This window comes from Megalops cyprinoides, chromosome 1 (assembly GCF_013368585.1).
Source record: "Megalops cyprinoides isolate fMegCyp1 chromosome 1, fMegCyp1.pri, whole genome shotgun sequence".
Classification (NCBI taxonomy): Eukaryota; Metazoa; Chordata; class Actinopteri; order Elopiformes; family Megalopidae; genus Megalops; species Megalops cyprinoides.
The window spans coordinates 44,021,013-44,033,422 of NC_050583.1; the positions used below are offsets into that span (position 1 = coordinate 44,021,013).

Below are 12,410 nucleotides of genomic sequence, written 5' to 3' on the forward strand. Positions count from 1 at the left end.
AGGAAACATGAACAACTGCCTGTTTTAAGAGTTGACTAACTTATACTTAAGACAAGCGTAGCAATTAAATACTCATGTTTTTTACACAACAGCAAATATAGGAGTAGCACTAGCTATTGGTAATTCTACTGAGGTTATGGATAGAAATATGTGTGTTGTACCTGAGTGTGTACCATTTTCATCAGTGTGTCCTTGCAGTTGTAGTCTAGAGGTTATGGTCATGTTTAATTTTGTTCACCTCACAAATGCCTTGGAATTTGTCACAAGATCCATGAGTGTAGAAATCCAACTGTGAGCTGTAGTTAATGGACTTTCCTCTTTATGAAATAGGACAAACAGGACATGGCACTCTTAAGAGCCATGTGGGAGGGGGCTGGTAATGGGGTAATGGGGAGTGTATCTGCTTCCTGCCCATTCAGTGTGTATCGTACTTGTTTTTAGAGGCTCATATTGCGTTACCCAGTTGGTGGAGATTCGAATAAGTCCCCACTACTCTCAGCTGGCACAGATGGGACAAACCGTTGGTGCCAATGGTTGGAGGCGTGGTTTGGTTTTGATATGGAGGGGGATGGGAGCTTTGAATGGAAGCTGCCACAACTACACACTCCCCCACGACCCATGCATACTCCTAGGATTTGTGTCCTCAATAGGAGAGGAGAAATGAGGGTTAGCAACAACAAAACAAAAATGCATTCCTGCTCTCACACACCTTTGCCTATGAGCCATATTGACACAAATGTGGCAATGGTTGTGTTCATGTATTTCCTCCAAAGTTATAGTCATAAAAACTACTTGGAGTGGGCTTGCTGTGGACTTGTTACCCAGGGTGTGAATTAGCAGCACACATCTGAACTGTGACTTGGAAGCACTAGCAGTATGAAGGAACAGGATATCACATGTGAGCAATGCAGGTGGCTGCGTGTAAGTGACTTCTGCTAAGCAGAGGAGTGCTTATGCCGCGCATGGAGAGAAAGAAATAGAGGTGGTGGATTTGGGAACCAGGTGAAGCCTGGGATAGGGCAAGCTGCTGAGGAAGGAGCTGTTGCGTTTTGGGGCAGGGAGGGAAGCTCGCTGTGCTTCAGAGGCAAGGCGGTGAAATGTGCTGAGCTGGCCTCCAACCACTCTCATTTGGAATGCTCCCACTTGCCTTTCCTGAAGGTGGCACCTTTTTTGTTTTTGAAGGCCCTTTTTTGCCTCACATACTACAGTTGGGGGGGTAAACTGGTGGTAGGAGGAGTCAGGCCTGTTGAAATCTGCTTGTGTGTGGTGGGGGGAGGGGCTCACCATCACAATTGTGCAAGCTTATTATCTTTTTCCTCACTTAGTGTTGCTCCTCCCCCCCCCCCCCCCCCACCAATGTTCTCATGTTCTCAAAAGCTGATTGGGTTGGGTGTTTGGTAGCGGAAGAGCTAAGAGCTTAGACAGGGGGTTGTTGAGGGTGGTATAATGACCCCTGTGATAACTTCCTGTGAGCGCTGTTTCCAGATTGACCTTTCACCTCTGCGGGCCTCATAATGGTTAATAGAATGAAGAAGGAGGCTCTTTGTTGTTCTCTGGGTTCCAGTCTCCACATTGTTCTGCTACCAGTCGCATATTTTTGGTTCATCCGACAGTTGCAATGTCATTTAAATTGGTTGTTTACTTCATCTGAAAACCATATGCAGTAAGAAGAGTATGATACAATGAATTTCAAGTACAACGAAGAAACAAGTATAAAGTGACATAAGAACGTGGTACACTTTCAATACATATCACCTTTTGCAAAATACTAAGGACACACAGAAAGTTACATCAGCACAGAAACTGATTTCCTATTTATCTATGTTACATTAAAAATCAAAATGTATGCTTTTGAGTCATTTCAATCAATGACCGAGGATTCATGATAAAATCCAACAAACATACATGCAATGAAGCTCAGGGCAGCCATTTAAGTGGCACCGAAATCAGGGACTGAAATCTGCGTTGCGATTCGGTCCGGGAGATCCCGATTGGATATGGCACCAGGTTTCGGTACGCAACCCTAGCGCTCAGAGACCCCTTTTCTCATGCAAAGTAGACATTTTCCTGTCTTTCCTGGCAAAATTAGTATTATCCTCCTGTGCAGAGAGGAGCAGAAGGCAATAGGAACTTCTGAGGGCCAAGTTTTGTTCTGTGGCTACCAGTGAATTCCACCTTCTCAGTGGTATTCCCTATTGTGTGTGTGTTGGGGTGGGGAAGAGTGGGTGGGGTCACTAGTCAGTGTGCTAGAAAGGGCACACACACTGTTGAGTGTGGCAGAAAGGGGAGACATGAGTGGAATAGTGTGTGTGTGTCTATGTCTCTGTGTGTATGTTCGGGGGGTGGGGGGGGGGTAATGTCTTCACTACTGAGAAAATGGGTGGAGTTGTTGAAGTTCCTGTGTACTTTATTCAATATACTTTCACTAACATCAGCATGATGTTGACAACAGGGCCCTTGAAGAGAGGCAAAGGAATGAAAGAGCTGAAGGATGTAGCAAGCATATTACGTGGATGTGGGGATGAAGCAGGAGGCTAGCGTGCTTTTTGGAGGTGGTCGACTCCGCCTTTTGTTTGCCTGCTCTCCACACTCAAGTCCAGCTCTCGTGATCCAGGCACATACAGCAGTCTCACCTCACTTCCAAAGCAGAGGGAGCATGGCTGCAATCAGTTCACTGCTCAGACATCTCTGATGTGTGCAAGGTACCCACTGGGTGTTGAGGAATGAGTCCTGCAACTAAATGCAAAGCCTCACATACAATTTGCGTCACCATACCGGTTTCCATTGGTGCCGTCAGTCTAGAGTTCTCAGCAAATGTGCTAAGATCACTCAGGATTGACCCCCCCCCCCTTTTTTTAATTGGGCACAGCATGTGATGTTGGTGTGAACCCCTGTATACGTTTGCAGGGCACAGTTTTGACCCCCATCCCATGCTCTTCCACCCTTCTTTCAAGCTTAATTTCTTTCACCATTGTATTCAAAAAGCTTTGAAATGCATGCTAGCCCCCTCCCCCAACACACACACACACACACACTAACCAGTCTCATCAATGACCCCACCCCTAGGCACAATGAGTGGACTCTCCCCACCATCCCGCCCATCCCCTTGTCTGGGGCCTGTAACCTTTGACCTTTTCAGGGGTAAAATTGCAACTTGCTGAATGACTGGATTGCCCAGGGGGCATTGCATCCCCTTCTTCCATACCCCACCACATATTTTCTTGTTTAAAATCACAGGAGGCCTGCTGTTTGCAAGGCTTTGTCAGTTATTTTCAGTTATCCTGCTCATTGCAGGTGCCCTGAACGTCAAGGAAGGAGAACGGCATTTTGTGGGGAAGCATCTTGCAATTATAGACACAAAGGTATATAGGGAAATTGCACACTGTTCTAAACTTTGATAGTAAGGCTCTTAGTTAAATAGGTAGGCCATAGTTAAATAAATAAATAGCTGATCAATGACTTTTTTTTTAAAAAAGTGAAGTTTCAAATATATTTTGGTGCATGATTTTGCTGAATGAAAAGCTAGATAAAATACATAGTGATGAATAGACATGTGAAATTATAGTACCTTATGTCTTCATAGTGATGATTCTTCTTCCTTGGTTTAAGGTTGATAAGACAACTTTCTTTTAAACACAAACCCTCATGAATCATGAATTTATTAATACACCCCATTGGAAATGAACAGATTTCCACTTTGTTGATTACTTTACTCAGCATGTGGTTTTGAACACATGGCGACCCTGTTAATATCACTGCTTTTACCAAATGTTTAAAGTAAATTGACAGAGATGTGTATCTATCAACAAATGCCAAAAATGTTTAAAAATGGAGTGATGTTCTCGGCCTACAGGCTGACATATTTTCAATTACGCATATACCCCTGAGTAGAATGATGAGATATGGTCATAGAAAATACTATAATATAAGCATTTTCTGGGTTGTGCTTTTATTTTTGAAGGGGTTTTTGTTTTCAAGCGAGCTTTTGAAAGCCCAACTGGCATGACAAGGAAGCGATCAGCCCCAGCTGCTGGGGGGGTGTCTCTTGTGGGCAGCCATGTATATCTTTCTGCATAGTCATGCCTGTCTGAGCTCTATGAGCCAAGGGCTTTCAGAGCCCTTCAGAATATGATCGGTGGGTTAGTGGCAGACTCCACATTCAGATGCTCCTGTTATCCCTCTAACGGCTTAAAGGCATGCAGTTGGACCCCCACCCCTGGGGAGCTGGGCCAAGCCCTTTCAGAGACTCAGGCCACTGCTGGAGGTGGAGGTTGAGCTTTGCAACAGGGCATTTCCATTAGCACATTAAGAGATGGGGGAAGCTGTTTTTGACCAGGAAAGGAAGCAGCGGTGGCGTTGTGACCTCTAATGTTTGTTTAGGTGGCTATCCGGTCTAGGAGTGGCCCCTTTGGAATGCGTATTTTGTCCATACTGTAGTAAATTTATTATATATTTTGGTGCTCGACTTATGGTAAATATAATTATTATCTGTGAAGTGACTCTGTTGGAGTGTAGGCAGTGTAACATCATTAATTATGGTGAAAGCTTGAACGATGGGGAAAGCAGGCAGGAAGAGGATCCTGTCACGTTTTCCTCAGTATTTCCATCTTGTTTCATTATGTGATTGCTTAGCAAACATGCGGGCAGCTTACAATTTCCACAGTTTTGCATGAACAATGATCTGTTCTTGTAGCTTTTCATTTTTACACATTCACACGTGCAACATAATGATTCTACTGGATTCAAACTCAGGGTTCTTATGTCCTGAATGTGTTACTCTGACCACAACACATGGCACCACCCTAATACGGTATATATGGCACAATATTACCAGAGCCCCAGATGAAAAGGTTAGAGAGGTGAGTATAAGGTGTGGGCTTGCCCGTTCTTTGTCCACTGTCCCTCTATGCGTGTTTGTGGATCACTTCTCTCTTCAGTTAACCTTTAAATTGTAAGCAAAAGATCCCAGACGGGGAGAGCAGGGCTTTGTTTTATTACAGTCGCGGCGGGAGCGTAGGGCAGTGTGCTTAGGAATGGACAAGGTTGCACTGAGCCTTTGCTGGTCTTGAGCAGGCTCTCTAGCCCCGATCGTTCTGCCTCTCTCCGCGGTGGAGAACATGCAAGGCCCTCACCCTGTGAACATAATGTAAAGAGAGAGAGAATGGGAGGGAGAGAGAATGTTCCATCTCCTCCACAAGGAGGTGTGGCCTGCAGAGTTCAGAGGTTGCCAGGGATTAAAGTGTATCCACATACCATGCATTCCTGTTTAACCCTTTAGCAGCTGCTCGAGCGAGGCAAGTCGATTCTGGAGGGCTGCGGTCCTGCTTGCTTTCTTCCACTCGCAAGCGCCTTTGCAGATGCCTGCCAGCTCTTACAGTTGTCACTCCTCGCCCCTCTCCCCTGTGGTCACTAGTGGTTGGGATGATCAAAACCAGGTCATCACAGCTGTCCCACCCTCCCATCCTCACTTTTCTTGCATCACCAGCACCCACGCCCCACTCCTGGCTTTTGGTCTCTTTCCCCCATTGTCCTTCTTTTTCTCTGCTTCAGTCCCATTGGTGTAAATGTCCTAAATCCTCCGGTGGGCTCACTTGATTTCCCCTGCTGCACAGGGGTGTGGGTGACGTGTGGGTGAGGCCCCAGTCCTGCTCCACAGCCTCCAGTGCTGCTGCTGGGCATAATGCGCTCCCCACCCTGCCCCCTCCACCCACCGACTCATTCACATAGCCACACAATGCGGCCAGTACACACACTTGAATCTATTTTAAGAGTGGCCTTTGACGGCCTGCTCCTCCCCCTTTGTGTCACCTGACTTTTTTGCCAAAGCTGATAGGAGGAGGAACGGATCAGCCTCCCGCATGCATCTTCATACAGTCTTTCCTTCTTTTTTTTTTTAACTTCAACCCCATGTTGAGCTCCTCCCACTATGCTGCAGTAAAAGGTTTCCCACAATGCATCTCAGACTCCATGTGCACTTTACAACTGCAAGGTTCGCATCTGACCTTTTGCATACTAGAGCACTTGCTAAATGTCCTATAACAAGTTGCAAGGCTGCATGTCCAGCTAATGCATATATTCTGTTAACACATATGTAACATTGCTGTGGTGTAACTGACCTGTCACACTTAAGGCAGTTCATTTCTAGCTCGGAGCGAGATGTTGGGGGGTGGTGTGTAGTCTATGGTGGCTATGGGTTGTAGCCCTCATTGGTAATAATGATTCAAAGTCCAGTTCAGAACAAAGAATTCTCTCATTTTTTCCTTACAAGAAAAGTATATTTAAAAATGGGCATTTGAATTATTTCATATTTTTAGATTTGAAGCTCTAATAATATTTCCTGGAATTAGATTTTTAATGTCTAAATTGTTTAAGGAATGTGATTTCCATTGTAATAAGAAATTGCATTTGGAGAAAACATGAAAGGTTGCACTTTAGCAGTTCTGCATTTTAATAAGAACTAGATTGTCTGACTCACCAGATAAATGAAGGGTTATCAAAAACTCTTGTTGGGTCCCTGACCCTGCCTGGTTTGTGCTTGTGTAATGTCAGCTTGCATTTAATCACAATTTGTGAATTGCCAGTTCCCCTCCCATAGAGACGGGTGTTTCTTGGCTCGTGTGAGTTTTCTCATGTGCTTATGAGAGAGGAGCATGCAGGAGAGATGGGAATACACATTTATGTTACTACTTGACAGCGCTGGTTGTGCTTTGTCCAAAAGAATTTGGAAATGTATTAGCACTAGAACAGAGCAGGGGAACCACCTGCTCTTTATAGTTGATTTATATGCTGCAGCATGTCTTGAGTCCACCAACATGCAGAGGGACTTTTTTTAAATCACAATTCCAACTTCTTACTTTTATGAAGTTCACCATTCTTCTACTTCTACTGGCATGTCTGCTGGCCCTGTGTGTGCTAGTGCAGCATTCTGGAGTTTTCTTAAAGAAAGGAAAAGTCAACAATGTAGGCTGTAGTCATCTCTTTCCAGGAATTTGTTTGAAAGGGCCAGTCCGAGTCATAAACTCGGCCTCCTTCCTTCTGTCTTTCTATCCCTTCCCCTCTCTGTTACACGAAGAGCAATTTAGGTTGTCATGTCCATACTAATTGCTAATTGAGGTCTTGGCAGCAGTTACCACTTTAGCCGGTCCAAATATCCAGGTCTATGCTCCCCTGCCCTTCCGGTCCTGCCTTTGACAATATCTCTCTCTTGCTCACTGTGTGACTTCTTCTCTGGCCTACCCTCTCTGTTTCTCTCCCTTCCCACCTTTCTCCATCTCTGTCTCTCTTTCACTCTCCGTGTCTCTCTCTTTTCCCTGCTCTCTCGCTAATAAAAAGGCCACTGGTGCCCATAGTTTGGGCTGCTGCCAGGGCAGCTGGTTGAGCAGTACAGCAGCCATCAGTGTTGTCCGGTTTCAATACACCCATTCTTTCCTCTCTCAGTCCATTCTCACACTCCTGACACATACTAAACCAATTCCACCTAGTAACCTAGAGCCCAAGTTGTAAACATATAATTCAGTGGAATGGTCGTCATTCTCGTAGTGCTCCTATCTGTGTGTGTGTATTGCCAGGTCAAATGAGTTCTAACGTGTTGTGGTCGACACTGCAGATGTCGTGGCCTTTGTGAGTGGCCATTTTACGCTCTACTTTTCCTAGTCACAACTGCTATTAAGGCCAGCTTCCTCTGAACAAGATGGAGGCTCACCTCAACCCGAAGGGTTGTTTGTGCATTTGTAGGCATGACACTCTTTTATGGGCTTGGTGTCCTTGTGGTTATTATGGGGGAGAGAGGCTCCAAAGTTTTGAAGGCTGGCAAAGTAAGTCACATCCTGTTGAGTAGACAGAGCACTAAAAGGGACAGGTGATGTCGTTGTGCTGCACCTCTGTGGACAGCATGTAGGCTCCACTCTGCTGCATTTGGAACACACCAAGTGGTCCTCTTAGCCCTGCTTTTGGTATCTGTTGTGCCCACCCTGTCACAGTGTGTCTGACTATACTGGTCTTCATTAATTAACCAAAGACCCTCTCTCTTTCTCTCTTTCTTCTTCGCAGGACCAGGAAAGTCCAGATTCGAAACATTCCACCGCACTTGCAGTGGGAGGTCAGTGTGTTGGGTTTCTCAGAATTTGATGTTTGTGTGTCATTGTATACCTGTGTAAATAGGACATCAATTACTCAATTGTATTAATGGCAAGGCAGTTCAAGGATACAGAGCCAAAAATGGTATGAGGCCAAAAAATTCTACTAGGTGGGCAAACTTTTTCCACTTTCTGTTTACAAAGCAGTGTAGGAATTAGAAGTGTGTATATGTGTATACATATCACAGACACGTTGTTAAAACACATAGCTATTACATATCATGGTCAGAATCACTGTTACTTTTACTATGTTTCTCATTTGTAGAAAATGATCAATTCAGAAGTGGTATACATTCATTAAACAGATAGAATACTGAAAACATATTTCAGGTCTCCAATTAAGAACAAGTAGGAAACTGAACCAACAGGAATGGCACGGCATATTGATAAGTAAAGGGGAGATTATGGCACCTTACAAAGATTTGACCTCAGTCATCTTAGTCTGAATTGAAGTGAAAATTTAAAATTCATTGTTACTTTTGAGCAGGAAGCCTAAAACATATCTTCAGTTTAACACCTGTTAAATCGCATGGAGCATAGTCCATTTTCTCTGGCAATCCAGCATATTGTTTTTCTAATCCTCCCTTTGCATTTCTATGGTGAGAGGTTTCATTTGACTTTGTATTTTTATTTCATGTCTGTGAACTAAATTTCTGTAAGCCATCCATGCTTTGGTATTGCTTTATTTAAGCTCTGATACACTGATTTGTAGCCTTGGATGTCTTTTGTACGGATGCTTTCATACAGGACTAAAGAAAGTGTGGGATAGTATGATCGTCTTTAAACAGTTTTTAAAGTGGATTTTAGCCAGTCTGGTGTCTTTTCTGGTGGTCTGAGGTCCTTTCTCTCTCATTTAACTTCAAGCTCAACAACGCCATCAGTCTAATCACATCAAAATGCAGGGTCATGTTATATATTCATTCAATTCATTTAATTCAGCATTGATTGAAATTGAGGCAATTTTCAATTTACAAATTGAATTTAAAATCTTTCACTCAACTGACTGAATTGAAATTGAATTCACCCCAAACTCTGCTCTCTTGTCTTATCACTGTGAGCCTCATGAAAGCCTTTTTATTTAGCACAAATCCTCATGCCAGCCACTGTTAGTTCAACAGTCCTCGTGCACAGGCTGGCCCAACCACTGTGCCTGTATTCGTGACCGGCGCTCCCATTGATTTAAGCTTGATAGTGACGTTGTGCTGGCAGTGAGGTGTGAGCATCACCCAGGCTTTAGCACTATGCCCTCCTCGGACTCCTCAGAAGCACAGGAAATGTTGCAGCCTGGTTCCATATCAGCAGAGGCCATCAAATGCAGGGACTCTGAGAAACCCTAGCATGTTTTGTTTGTTTTTTTTCATCGGTGTGCATCGCTCCCATTTCCTGTCCGGACAGTGGAGATTCCTGCTGACTCAGTGAGGCTGCTGCGGTGGTGTGCACAAGCTGCTCTGGCTGGCTGTGGGAGCTCTGGCAGAGTGGCGGAATGGAGGGGGGTGTGGATCAGCGCTGCCTCTGACAGGCTGCTGCTCAGCTGAGGCGTGGCTCAGCTGGGCCGTCTCATATCTTTACGTCGTAATCTTTTTGGCCACCAGAGGGCACCCCTCACCACCACTGCCGTCTCCAGTGCTTAAGCATGGACTGGCAATAGCCAGCAGGACTCTTCTGTTTACAGAGCAGTGAAATCTCAGCCACATGCAAAAAAAAAAAAAGATGAAAAAAAGGAGTGGAGAACTCTAGGCCTTCAGGAAACCATTCTTCAGGGCCTTCTGCGCATTCCATAGGCAGCCTCTTACATGGTGCACTGTACATTGGCCCAGTGGCAATATTTGGTCCTGCTCTGATTTCTTATGAAGATTTTGAAGCACTGCTTGTCTGATGAGCGGTTCTCCCTGTGGTGTGTGGAGGTGTCATTAAGTAATATGGAGAAGCCATTTTTGCCTACCCTCTCAGAGTGCTGTGGTGCTCAGAGTAAATTCTAGTCACAAATGTATACTCATTTCTAGAAGTATCAATATATGTGTCTGTTCCTTAGGTACTTGATGGTCTGCTGGCTCAGTTTGGAACTGTGGAAAACTGTGAACAAGGTAGAATTTCTGTTGTTTTCTCCTACTTGTCCTGTATCATAAATGTTGGCTGTGGTTGTGACCAAAAGCTGTTATGTACTAGAAGATAGTCAGAATTATGGAAGGCAGACTTCTGATGAGGTCAGGTAGATGTCTGTGAAGAATTTGTGTTTAAGGTGTGAATGAGAGTAGTGTTTCTCTTCTCCTGACTCTTTCCCTCTCTTCAGTACCATTTCTTCCACTCACATTGTAAAATGAACTCACCATTTCATATCTTTAAAGTTTATTTTTTATTGATAAAATGTGGCATGAAAAATTGTGAAGAAACTGGGATTTTTCTGGTGTGTATGCATGTGTGTGTGTTGAACAAATATTAAGCCATACTCTCTTCTCCAGTGAACACAGACAGTGAAACGGCAGTGGTGAATGTTACATATGGAACACGAGAACAGGCTCGACAGTGAGTGAAAAATGTCCTTCTCTCCTTGGAATCAGCCTCTTAGTCACTTCCATTATATTATTGTGTGTAGTACATTGCTCAAACCTAATATAACAGTGTTATAATTGTAGACCAGGCGATGCTTTTAATACTTGCTTTGCTTATGTTTCCTGAGTTCATCTTTTTCTTTGGGGGAATGAATGAAATGAAATAATTTGTGCTGTTGATAGCGCAGGACATCACTTTACTATAATCACAGTGCTTCAAGTTTGTGCCTGATCAGTTGTTGGCATGGCTGTGCTCACATTAATAGTTAGGGTATCACTGACCTCTAGAGGTTTCTCACCAATATTGCAGCCACTTTGTAGTTCTGTAACACTTTTCACCTTGTATTGCACAACAAAAATAGACTATTTCCTTATCCTGTGTGTAGAGCTCACCCACTGCAATGAAGCAAACTGTGAGATAGACTAGTTTTTTCCATGGCTGTCACTCTTCACAGACAGAGTGCCACTAAATCTGTTGTCAAAGTGGCTGTTAATCTTACCCGGTATCTGATGATCCAAGGCACACATTTACATTTGTATAGCATGGAAGTTGACTGTTCATCTAAAATACATTTGTGTTAAAAGCATTAAATCTGACACAACTACCACAAATTTTCTCTCCTCGCGATGTATTCTGTGAACACGAAAGGACAGGAAAAGGGTCTGTGCGGTGTAGTGCTGACCCTCTTGCGTGCCCTCAGGTCTTGAGTGGGGGCATGAAACATGGGGCCAGCCTGTGATGAATATCATGCCTGACATCAGGATTACACATAGTACATTGGTAACTCATTTTTATTTTCGTTTGCCCCGTAAAAATCGACAGGTAGGGAGACAAAGGACTCCGTATAGGAGTGGTATAATTATTCCCAGTGTGCCTCGGGTCCCCAGGTAACAACACCCTCAACACACTTGATCAGGAGCACATGCATTGTCATGGATTTTGAGTTACCTTTCCTGAGTTTAGTAGAGAAGAATAAAGAGAACAGTAGAGAAGGTAAAGCTATGTATTTTCGTGTAGTTTAGCTGAAGCTGAGTAGTGATGTAATCTGTTTTAAAAAAAGCACTCAAAAATTACTGCACACACCGGTGCTTGTTTGTTAAATCCAGAAGGATCGTGATGTCATAAGTGGACAGGGTCGTTTGCGTGCTGACCCCTTAGCTCCTGCTGCCTGTCTATCTTTGTAGAGCCATCCAGAAGCTGAATGGTCACCAGTTTGAGAACAATGCCTTGCGCGTTTCCTACATCCCAGATGAGACGTCCACTTCTGAAGGAAGCCAGGGGCCTGACAATGGGCGCCGCTCAGGATATGGGGCTCGCGGTGGCCCCAGGCAGGGCTCGCCCAACTCTGGGGGACCCCCAAAGCACCAGCACACTGACATCCCCTTGCGCCTCCTGGTGCCCACTCAGTACGTGGGAGCCATCATTGGCAAGGAAGGGGCCACCATTCGCAATATCACCAAGCAGACCCAGAGCAAGTGAGTTCCAGCCTCTCAAAGGGATCCAAGGGCTTGGTGAACCACAGGGTGCAGCACAGCTGTCCAGCCTTTTCCCTAGGAGCTACAGCCCAGGACTTTTTAGCTCCACCTGAGTGTCAGCTATCAAATTTCCCAGTCAAACCAGTGGGAATTCTATTAACAGTTTGGAAAGGTTGTAGTGGTGTTAGATAGATTTGTAATTATGTGAAGAGATAGCTGCTGGGGGTGTCATGTTATCAATCCAGAACAC

At 44.5% G+C, this 12,410-nt stretch overlaps 1 protein-coding gene across 1 annotated transcript in view; it reads left to right on the forward strand.

Moving 5' to 3' along the window:
- LOC118778075 (insulin-like growth factor 2 mRNA-binding protein 1) overlaps nt 1-12,410 on the forward strand; it is a 46,782-nt gene that overhangs the window by 25,893 nt on the left and 8,479 nt on the right. Inside the window, exons 3-6 of the mRNA XM_036529411.1 lie at nt 8,050-8,098; nt 10,168-10,219; nt 10,595-10,658; nt 11,870-12,160. Of these exons, the coding sequence (XP_036385304.1) occupies nt 8,050-8,098; nt 10,168-10,219; nt 10,595-10,658; nt 11,870-12,160 (456 nt within the window). The remainder of the gene's footprint in view (nt 1-8,049; nt 8,099-10,167; nt 10,220-10,594; nt 10,659-11,869; nt 12,161-12,410) is intronic.